The sequence below is a fragment of the Lactuca sativa genome, chromosome 4 (assembly GCF_002870075.4).
Source record: "Lactuca sativa cultivar Salinas chromosome 4, Lsat_Salinas_v11, whole genome shotgun sequence".
NCBI lineage: Eukaryota > Viridiplantae > Streptophyta > Magnoliopsida > Asterales > Asteraceae > Lactuca > Lactuca sativa.
Window position 1 is genome coordinate 199,626,772 of NC_056626.2, and position 11,503 is coordinate 199,638,274.

Below are 11,503 nucleotides of genomic sequence, written 5' to 3' on the forward strand. Positions count from 1 at the left end.
GACCAGCTAGGGTGGCTGAGATGACATGGGTCGAGTTTGTTTGACGGTTTGATTTAGAGTTTGCACCACCCATTGATGTGTAATGACTAGTGCGAGAGTTTCATGATTTGCAGCAGACCACCGAGACTGTGGCGAAGATCACCGCCAAGTTCCGGGAACCAGATTTGTTGATTCCGCAATACGCTACCGATGAGGAGATGAGGCGAACCCGATATCATTCCATGCTAAGGGATGATATTCTGGAGTTTGTGAGCTTTACGGGGTGCAAGACCCTAAATGAAATGGTGGAGAAGGCCCGGGAATGGGAAATGGAGTTGGAATCTCGCACGAAGCGGAAGCCTGAGCAGGCTCAGGCAACAGTATGACAGGCTAAGAAGCCTAAGACCTCGGATGCATCTAGTAAGGGCCAGCAGGGCCGTGGCCGGTGTGCCAAGTATGGGAGATCCCATGTGGGAGCTTGTCGGGGGGCGAACCCGGTGTGTTATACGTGTGGTCTGTCGGGCCACGTAAGCAGGGACTGCCCCAAGAAAGGCCTGATATGTTTCCACTGCAACCAAATTGGCCATAAAAAGGACAATTGTCCGGGGTTGCAGGGAGGAGGGGGAGCAGTGTCGGTGCCCGCCCCCACCACAATGAGGATTACCGATGGTTGCCCTGCTGAGGCAGAAGCTCCAGCAGTGCGGAGTTGTGCATTTCAGCTGACTACAGAGGAGGCACGGGCAGCGCCAGACGTTGTGGCTGGTATGTATTCATTCTTCCCTACTCTATGTAGTTGTTTCGCTTATGTGTATTATATGATTGTATAAGGACCTTTTTGGTCAATGGTATGTCTGCTCATGTCTTGTTGGATTCGGGTGCTACCCGATCGTTCGTATCTCTCGCACTCAACAAGAAGTTCCGGGACGCGCCGAGAACTTTGCATTCCCCGCTCGAGGTGGAGATTACAGATGACCGCACCATTAGTGTTGCGGGGGTGTATCGGGACTGTGTCCTAAATGTGCTTGGTGAGAGATTCCATGTCGACCTAGTCCCGATACCGTTGCGAGGGCTAAAGGTGATTATCGGGATGGATTGGTTGGGGGCCAACGGGGCCATGATTGACCGTGAGCAGCAGTTGGTGAGGATTCGAACCCCAAGTGGGGGAGGATTGGTAGTAGATGGTGATAGGGCATCGCATGGGCCGACCCTCTGTTCGGCTGCAAGGGCTAGGAGGTTCCTGCAGCGGGGTTATTTGGGTTTTCTGGCTTATATCTCAGATACAAGGGTAGAGATCACGAAGGATGTAGGCAGTGTGCCGGTGGTTCGGGATTTTCAGGATGTATTCCTCGAAGAGTTACTAGGAGTGCCTCCGGAGAGGTAGGTGGAGTTTCGCATTGACTTGGTGCCGGGTGCCGCTCCAATTGCAATGGCACCATACCGGTTGGCACCACCGAAAAATGCAGGAACTCTCTACGCAACTTCAGGAGCTGCTAGACCGAGGGTTCATTCGTTCGAGCAGTTCCCCGTGGGGAGCACCAATCCTTTTCGTGAAGAAAAAGGATGGATACCACCGGATGTGTATCGATTATAGAGAACTAAACAAGCTAACGGTGAAGAACCGTTATCCGTTGCCAAGGATTGATGATTTGTTCGATCAGCTGCAGGGTGCGTCTTGATTTTCCAAGACTGATCTTCGGTCAGGATACCATCAGATGAGGATTCAGGATGAGGATATACCGAAGACGGATTTCAGGACTCGGTATGGGCATTATGAGCTTGTAGTGATGTCGTTTGGGATCACCAATTCCCCAGCAGCGTTCATGGACCTCATGAATAGGGTGTGTAGACCGGTGTTGGATCGGTCGGTGATCATTTTCATTGATGATATCCTGTTCTATTCTAAGACCAGGGAACAACACGAACAACACTTAAGGAAGGTGCTGGAGACCCTAAGGACAGAGACGTTGTATGCCAAGTTCTCCAAGTGTGATTTCTGGCTACGAGAGGTACAATTCTTGGGGCATATCATCAACTAGGATGGTATTTCGGTTGATCCAGCCAAGGTTGAGGCTGTAATGCGGTGGGAAGTACCGAAGAATGCATCCGAGATTCGTAGCTTCATGGGTTTAGCGGGTTATTATCGGAGATTTATTCAGGACTTCTCCAAGATTGTTGTGCCATTGACACGACTAACCAAAAAGAATGTGACGTTTCAGTGGGGTACGGATCAGCAGTTGGCCTTCGAGACCTTGAGGCAAAGATTGTGTGAGGCTTCGATCCTTGTTCTACCAGAGGGATTAGAGGATCTAGTGGTGTAGTGTGACGCATCGATTTCAGGGTTAGGTGCGGTACTGATGCAAAGAGGGCACGTGATAGCATATGCCTCACGACAACTAAAGCCACATGAGGCAAATTACCCTACTCACGATCTGGAAATGGGGGCAATGGTGTTTGCCCTCAAGATTTGGAGGCATTACTTGTATGGGGTGCGGTGTATCATTTACACCGACCATAAGAGTCTGGAGTATTTGATGGGCCAGCAGAACCTCAACATGCAACAGAGAAGGTGGTTAGACGTGCTAAAAGACTATGATTGCGAGATTATATACCACCTAGGGAAGGCCAACGTAGTGGCCGACGCTTTGAGCCGTAAGACGGCAAGTTCCCCGATTGGGAATGTGTGTTTGAGGATGACGGTGATCTCTCCATTGTTGGAGATGATCAAAGAGGCTCAGGTTGAGGGAGTAAAGAAAGAGAATTAGAAGGTAGAAAGGATTCGAGGGCAGTATCCTTTGTTTGTTAATGATAGTAGAGGCCTATTGACACAGTGTGGTCAGATGTAGGTACCGACGGCCGGGGGAGTGAGACAAAAGATATTGGAGGAAGCGCATAAGTCCAGGTTCTCTATACATCCAGGAGCTACAAAAATGTATAGGGACTTAAGGCTGAGTTATTAGTGTCCATGCATGAAGCGGGAAATTGCTTGGTTTGTAGAGCGAGACTTGACCTACAGGAAGGTCAAGGCCAAGCATCAGCGGCCTCATGGTAAGGTTCAGTCACTCCCCATTCCCATGTGGAAGTGGGAGGAGATCACAATGGACTTCATTACGAAGTTGCCAAGGACGACGAGGGGTGTGGATGCCATATGGGTGATTGTGGATAGACTGACAAAGAGTGCCCATTTCATTCTGATATCTGAAAGTATATCCACAGAGAAGTTGGCGGATATGTACGTGCGTGGGGTAGTGGCTAGACATGGGGTTCCTGTGTCGGTAGTCTCTGATCGTGATGTTCAGTTCACATCCAGATACTGGAAGAAATTCCACGAGGAGTTGGGCACTTAGCTACATTTTAGCACGACGTACCACCCCCAGACCGACGGTCAGAGTGAGAGAACGATCCAGACACTGGAGGATATGATGCGGGCATGCGTGTTGAATTTTTGAGGGAGTTGGGATACGTATCTCCCACCGACAGAGTTTTCGTACAATAACAGTTATTATGCCAGTATCGATCGAGCTCCATTTGAGATGTTATATGGTCGGAGGTGTAGAACCCCAGTTTGTTGGGATGAGGTTGGACACCGGGTCATGGGAAGCACTGAAGTAGTGCTCAAGACTACAGGGTTGATTCAACAGGCACACGACCGGTTGCGGGTCGCGCAGAGCCGTCGGAAAAGCTATGCCGACTGACGACGATCATATCTTGAGTTTCAGGCAGGGGATTTCGTGTCGCTGAAGGTGTCGCCCTAGAAAGGGATCATCAGGTTTTGAAAGAGGGGCAAGTTGGGGCCTAGGTATATAGGCCCGTTCAGGATCATAGCCCGGGTGGGCAAAGTGGCATATCGCTTGGATCTGCCAGAGGATCTTAGCCAGATTCACAACACGTTCCATGTGTCGCACCTTCGGAAGTGTGTCACAGACGAGGCTGCGGTTGTCTCATTGGGTGATATTCAGGTGGACGAGAGCTTGAACTATATTGAGAAGCCCGTTCCCATCTTGGATAGGAAGATGAAGGCTCTTCGGAATAAGGAAGTAAGACAGGTGAAAGTGCAATGACAACATCGAAAGGGCTCCAAATGGACTTGGAAATCAGAAGAGGAGATGCGAGATCATTACCCCAATTTGTTTAAGTCAGCAGACTTCGAGGACGAAGTCTAGTTCAGGTAGGGGAGACTTGTAACACCTAGTTTGAATTGGAAAGGATTTATGCATCGACTCAGCGAGTTGGGAGGTCAACTCGTCGAGTAGGGTCGTGAGATCAGGAAACGTGGAACCGGACCGACTCAGCGAGTCCGATCTGTTTAAAGAAAACCCTATATTTTGGGTTTTCCCCCTTTATAAACGTCATTATCCGCTCTAGTAGCCTCCCTTAGCACCATAGAAGAACGTTTACGGACGCACACCCTGTTGTGAGTGAAGTAAGATCAATTGGGAGCTTATCCTTGAGATTTTGGGGAGGATTCCAAGCTTGAAGAAGAAGTATCAAGGAGAAAACACTAGATCTAGCATCTAGTTCGTCTTGGGCATTGATTTGAGGTACGAATCTGTTACCTTAAGCATAAATTCTATTTGAGAGTTGTGACCAACTTTGAGGAAATCGAAGCAAGCTTAGATCTTGACCCATCACAAGGATATGGTTCCAGATTTGGACCTTCTTAGGCCCCAAATATCATAAAGTTGCATCTTTTATTGAGCTCATTCCCTCTCCATGCATAAGAACCTTGTTTGAATGTTAGTTTTGGTGTTATGGCCATGTGAGGCTATGCATGCACATAAAGTTTGCAACTTTACGTGACATATTCACTATGAGAGTATGGATCTGAAGTTTGAAACCTTAAATCCCACTGGAAAGAACCGATCACGTGATAACTCGCCGAGTCGCTCTGGTGATTCGGCGAGTCGAGAAGGTTCTCGGCCAAGGGTTTACGGTCAAGGGTTCATGGTCAGGGGTGTACGGTTGGTGGTTTACGGCTGTGAACATCAAAGAACTCGACGAGTCCCTTGGGTGACTCGGCGAGTCGGTGAGCGAAGTAGTGGATTCGACGAGTGACTGGTTGTACTCGTCGAGTCAAGGTCAATATGGACTGTTGACCTTGCCTATGGACCTTGACTTTGACCAGGGTTGACCCTGGGGGTATTTATGGGATTATGTTGAGTCATTTACGCATTGATTATAGGCAGTTTGGGAGGAACAACGTGGGATATATCTGACTACAGTTTTCCGGTTCAGCCTGTGAGAGGTGAGTCTTCTCACCATATCAATGGGTCCAAGGCACCAAGGTCGGCCAATTTTATGAGATACGGTTATTGATTGGATGTGAGATATGATAGTATGTTATTTGTATGGAAGACCACGTGGGGGGTCCCGTGGCTTTTAGTATAGGATCTTGGAGGGTTTCCATGGCATCCTAAAATATTTGCTTGTATAGTTTGCATTATGTTTGTTTGGTAGGAAGACCTTGTGGGGGTTCCCAAGGCAGGAAGACGTTGTGGGGGTTCCCAAGGCAGGAAGACCATGTGGGGGTTCCCATGGCAGACAAAGACCACGTGGGGGTTCCCGTGGCATTTGGTATAAGACCCGAGAGGGTTTCCAGGGCTTCCTTATTTGTCGAATGCATGACTTATGTGATATATGTAGCGTATGGCTAATCCGATATATGTTATGTGGTTTGCGTGTGGGATACGCTCCGGGGGACTCACTAAGCATTCACTTACAAGTTGTGGATTCATTTCAGGTTCATCTGAGTCCAAGGGCAAGGGCAAAGCTTGATGGCGCGACGTGCACTCTCTCTCAGATGCCTTTATGGGACACTCTGATATTTAAAAATAAAGTTGTAATGAATAAGGATTTGAAACAATTGTTTTGGAAATTCTGGATTTTTGGAAATGTGGTTGGCTAATCAAAAATGAAAATTTTCTTTGAAAATTTTGGGTCGTTACAACCGTGGTCATACTCATGGGTGGAAGGTAGTGGTGATGTGTAGGTGATTGAGGTTACCGACTCCAACAAGGGATAAGTTGGGTTCAAGATCCACAGGTCGTCTGCTCCGACGAGGTCACCGACTGCAACGACACCTCCGACAATAGAGAAGAAAGAAAATCAAGGAATTGCTCAGTTCGAGGAAGGGAAGAACACACAAACAATTGTGGTTGTGGCTCTGAGTCACATCAAACGGATGACGCTCTTCTGCACTATTGTCGCCGATCTTCTGCACCATCAAACAAAGATAGTGGTGGTGGTTTCCGGCAAGAGAGATGGTTATCGATGTTGATTTCCAGTGAGAAAGAGGGAGACAAAGAGTTTGGGGGGTGAGGGGTTGAGCCGATGAAGTATGTACGCTAGAGAGGTTAAAGGGTTAAGTGGGCCCAACATATATTAAAACATTTAATTTAATAGGTTAATAATAAAGGAAACAAATAAAATAATCAATAATAGTACTTTTGACATTGTAAGCCAACTAGGGATGAAATAAGTAATAAAATTATAGGGATGGTCCGTGCAAAAAAAAAAGATAAAAAAAAAAATAAAAAAATAAAAAAATAAAAATAAAAATTTAGAGACCAAAAGTAAAGTTTTGGCAAATCACATGGACCACAATATTTCAATAATTTGTTCTTGCATGAAATCGAAATCGCAGGTAAAACTCTAGCTAACACGTTAGAGAAACATTTCACACTCCCCATGTAATTCCAATGAATATTTTATATACTTTTAACTAAATCTTTTGAAAAGTTATAATGGAAATTTATAAAAGGGTGTTTAAGATTTACTTTTAATCTCATAGGACTTTTAAACAAAAACATTTATGGACTTATGATGGTAAGAAAAAAAGTGTTTTTTTTAAGTGTTTGGATTAATTTTTTTGATGTAAAAAAATCAATAAGTCAATAAGTTATTTCTTAAAAAAAATGATTGTCTTAGCTTATAAATGTTTTAAAAGGTATTTTTTTACGATCCAAAAAATTATAAACAATTTTAAAAAATTACAAAAATCTTAACTTATTGAAATCGTTTTTTAAAGGTTAATAAGAAGTTATTTTAAGGATTTTTTTTAAAACAATTTTTTAACTTATTAACTTTTAAAAAGAACCAATAATTCAATAAATTATTTTTTAATAGATTCTCAAATACCCTTTAAAATTATATTTTTCATTTTCCAATTTTATATTTCTAAAACAATCATAATCGTATGCTAATTCAACATCACGCTCGTTTAACTTGTAATTATATTTTTAATCAATCACTTTGATCTATCTATAAGAAGTTGAGGACACCTGGTCTTTAGCAAGTAGCAACACGAGGACGGAATCAAAAGAACTTCTGTCAACATTTGGTCAGACTTCATCACGTTGAGCAACACACAAGCAACTCAGTATTTTACTCATTTTCATCTTTCACTAATTTAATAACCAAACTACGAATTTCAATAAACATCCAGATTCGGATTTCCCCGAATAACACCATCCCCAGTTGAACTGAATCTTTGTTTTCTTCTTTTCCACCTTTCATGGCGGCAGATCTCATTTTCAGGTAATGCTTCACGCATTCTCGTTTTCACTTTATCGATTACTGTAAGCATTAGCTCATCTTCTTCATTGTTAATCCAAGCTTCGATTGCTGATTTCAGATTCTTTATACATCAGTTTCATTGTAATGCTACTTGAGCTTGATTATACAGTGATCCTTCTGTTTTCCAGGTTGCATCTGTGCTGCTGAATCATCACAAGAACGAAAAGCCTGCACAAATTTCTTTCGTCGAGGGCTTGAAATCGAATGAAAACTCGGTTTTGTTGAGATTTTGTTTAATGCCAAATTGATATCAATAGGGTGTCAAGAACATAATTAGGTTTTCCCTTTAATCATTCTATTCTTCTCCTCCTGTTCATACAAAGTTACTGCTAAAATTAAGCTGTTCTTGTTAATGGGTTTCTGCGCTTACCCTTTATAAGCAACTTACATCAGTCAAAATCGAGCTTATTTTTTCTCAATGACTTCAATCCCTGAAAAGCGGGTGTTCTCCTCACGTTTGCTTTCATTCTTGATCTTCATTTCAATGTTCTTCATACTCATTTCTTCATCACTCCTCTTTCGAATTGGTGACAATTCCTTCGTACCCAAATCAATTTACAACCTAATTGTTGTTAATAGTGTCGCAAATGAACCCAAATCGATTTCTTGCAAAGAAAAATGCCCCATCAAACCAGTTGCCTCTTGTGATCCAAATCAAGCTATTTTAAAAGTGTTTATGTACGATTTACCCCCTGATTTTCACTTTGGGCTATTAGGTTGGACAGGAAAACAAAACCAAATATGGCCAAATGTTGGTAACTTTAGTGAAATCCCTAAATACCCAGGTGGATTAAACTTACAACACAGTATAGAATATTGGCTCACACTTGATCTTTTATCATCAATCACTCAAAATGTTCCTCGATCTTGTTCCTCTATTCTTGTAGATAATTCGAGTCAAGCGGATATAATTTTTGTCCCCTTTTTTTCGTCTTTGAGTTACAATAGGCATTCTAAGATTCAAGGGAATGAGCAAAATAGTACTAATGATATCTTGCAAGAGAGGTTGGTGGAATATTTGAAGGGTAGAGATGAATGGAAAAGATTTGGAGGAAAAGATCATTTGATCATGGCTCATCACCCTAATAGCATGTTGATTGCTAGATGGAAATTGGGTTCCGCTATGTTTGTGCTTGCGGATTTCGGTAGATATTCCAATGAGATTGCAAATGTTGATAAAGATGTGATTGCTCCTTATAAACATGTTGTTAGGACTATCGATGCTAAAAAATCGCCTTCTTTTGAAGAACGCCCCACGTTGGTGTACTTCCAAGGAGCAATTTATCGAAAAGATGTGAGTTTTTTTTTTCTTTCATTTTATTATTTCCTTCGGATTTGAGTTTATGTTGATATGCAAAAATTTGTTGTATTATGTAATAACTCGTCCCACATGGATAGAAAGTAAGAATTATGACTCCTTTGTAAACCTAAAAAATTTCACCATTCCTGATTCCCATAAGAGACCGATTATTGACCATCTGAGAGACTGATTTTTTAGTCTTTAATACCTTTTTTCTTGTACTTCACGGTTAAGCGTCCTTAGACGAGAGTAGTACCAGAGACTTGATTATTGACCATCTGAGACTGATTTTACAGTCTTTAATACCTTTTTTCTTGTCCTCCACAGTGAAGCGTGTTTAGACCCGAGACTGCTTTTTCAGTCTTTTAACACCTTTTTTCTTGTGTTCCACAGTTAAGCGTACTTAGACGAGAGTAGTACCAGATACTACTGATTATTGACTAGAGACTGATTTTTCAGTCTCTAATACCTTTTTTCTTGTACTCCACGGTTAAGCGTGCTTGTACGCGAGTAGTACTAGAATGGGTGACACCCCTGGGAAGTCCTAATGCCAGGTTGCCCAAAACAGACAATATTTCGGCACAATCGCTTGGAATGTTGCTAAAAATATTTATACGCGTCTTTATTTTTTCAATAAATTATTATTTTTTCCAAATTTAACGTTCGCTTAAATCCAAATTCTTATGTTTTTCACAGGGTGGAGTGATTCGTCAAGAATTATACTACCTAATGAAAGACGAAAAAGATGTGCATTTCACTTTCGGAAGTGCCATTGGAGGTGGGGTCCGCACGGCATCCACAGGGATGTCATCATCCAAATTCTGCCTCAACATTGCAGGAGACACACCTTCTTCAAATCGCCTTTTTGATGCAATTGTCAGCCATTGTGTTCCTGTTATCATAAGTGATGAAATCGAACTCCCATTTGAAGACATTCTTGACTACTCCAAATTTTCCATTTTTGTCCCTGCATCAGAAGCATGCAAAAAAGGGTACCTCTTGAAACTTCTCAGAGGGGTTAAAAAGGAAAAATGGACAGAAATGTGGGAAAATTTGAAGCAAATTGCACCACATTTTGAGTATGAGTATCCTTCGAAACCTGGTGATGCTGTTGACATGATTTGGAAAGCGGTTTCAAGAAAGATATCGAGTTTACATTATAAAACTCATAGGAAAAATAGATATAATAGGTCGCAAAAATTCTTGAATGCTCGTTAAATTACGCTTTTGCCCTTTTGGAAGATGAGTATTTTTATCTCCATACGATAGTAAGTTTTGTTGCACCAAAATGTTGTAATATTGGTGTAGACGACGAGTCATGTTCAATCCAGTATGTTATCTTGTTACACCAAAAAAAAAAAAACATTTTTGAGTTGATTTATTTTTGTAAGTTTTATATATTTTAAAAAATATCCCATATGTTATTAGCGTTTTATGTTTTTTTACAACATTTTTGTTATGTAACTTATAAGTTAAAGAGTAAATTACATGAATGGTCCCTATAGTTTAAGGTAATTTATGCGTTTGGTGCATAACTAATTTTTTAACTCCCAAGATAAGTTATAGAGTAAATTATACGAATAGTCCCTACTGCTTGTTTTTATTATGTTTTTGGTCACTGTCTTATATAAAAAGAATTATTTTGTCTTTGGTTTTCTAATTTATTTAAATAAATACACCCCCAACCACACCCTTTTCATCTTACTTTGTCAAATCCATTATTTTTCCCAATTTAAATAATAGTATTTTTAGGTAAGACAGAGACTAAGCGCGTAACAAAAACAAATAGTAGGGACCAAACATGTAACAAAAACAAACATTAGAGACTTTCCGAGTTAAAAACATAAATTAGGGACCAATAACGCAAATTACCCCAAACCATAGAGACCATTCGTGTAATTTACTCTAAGTTATATTATTAAACAACTATAACCACAAAAATTCATCATACAAGTATAGTTACATGATTAATTAATGTATAACATAATCCCACATTTAAAATGTTTGCTATACAATTAATTAACTAAAAATTATAAAGGTGAAATTGCATATATAAAAGTTTAGCATCAATACGGTGTAAATAAATATTATAACATACAACTTGGTGTTAAATGCAACATTATTTGTATAAATCACGTTGATAAAAAAAATGATGTTGGGTTAGAGTAAAATAATGCAAAAAATGTTTGTAAACTTATGATTTGATGTTGAATCATGTCACATTGAGATAAATCGACAACAAATTTGATGTAACATATACTTCGAACCATATGAAAATAAGTAATTTAAATCGTTTATATTGCTCATGTGAACAAAAAATAATTAAAACAAAAACAAAAACTTACATTTTGATTCGAAAAACAAACATGTGGAAACTATACAAAATTTCACAAACATCAGCACCTATTATGAATAGGATCCGCTCCTCTTCGAACCCTTCTTTTGTTTGATTGATATGGATCAAAAGGTGAAGGTGTTGGTGCTATGTTAAACTGTGTGTTATCTTTTCTTGAAAACAGTCTTCCATGGCTCCATTTTATAGCAAGATCCATGCTTCGAATAGCATAAACTTTCTCAGAGTGAATAAATAAGAACACGATACACACAAGAGTCATCACTCTGTAAAAACCAACAATTGCCATGATGATCAAG

The 11,503-nt window shown here is 41.0% G+C and overlaps 1 protein-coding gene across 2 annotated transcripts; it reads left to right on the forward strand.

The window, feature by feature from the left end:
* The first annotated feature begins 7,256 nt into the window (after positions 1–7,256).
* LOC111877760 (probable arabinosyltransferase ARAD1) lies at positions 7,257–10,279 on the forward strand. 2 transcript variants are annotated; one of them, XM_023874271.3, is made up of 3 exons: positions 7,257–7,553; positions 7,680–8,845; positions 9,548–10,279. In XM_023874271.3, the coding sequence occupies exons 2-3, from the start codon at positions 7,970–7,972 to the stop codon at positions 10,067–10,069; spliced, it is 1,398 nt and encodes a 465-aa protein (XP_023730039.1). In that variant the 5' UTR covers positions 7,257–7,553; positions 7,680–7,969; the 3' UTR covers positions 10,070–10,279. The 2 variants fall into 2 exon arrangements, with proteins under 2 accessions (XP_023730039.1, XP_023730038.1); XM_023874270.3 differs by having other exon boundaries at positions 7,257–7,512.
* Positions 10,280–11,503: the final 1,224 nt, after the last annotated feature.

What these genes read in the sequence shown, in the direction of transcription:
- LOC111877760 (XM_023874271.3), top strand. Translation starts at nt 7,970, where the DNA reads ATGACTTCAATCCCTGAAAAGCGGGTGTTCTCCTCACGTTTGCTTTCA. An exon ending in GAGCAATTTATCGAAAAGAT is followed by an intron (nt 8,846 to 9,547) that starts GTGAGTTTTTTT and finishes TGTTTTTCACAG; the next exon opens with GGTGGAGTGATTCGTCAAGA.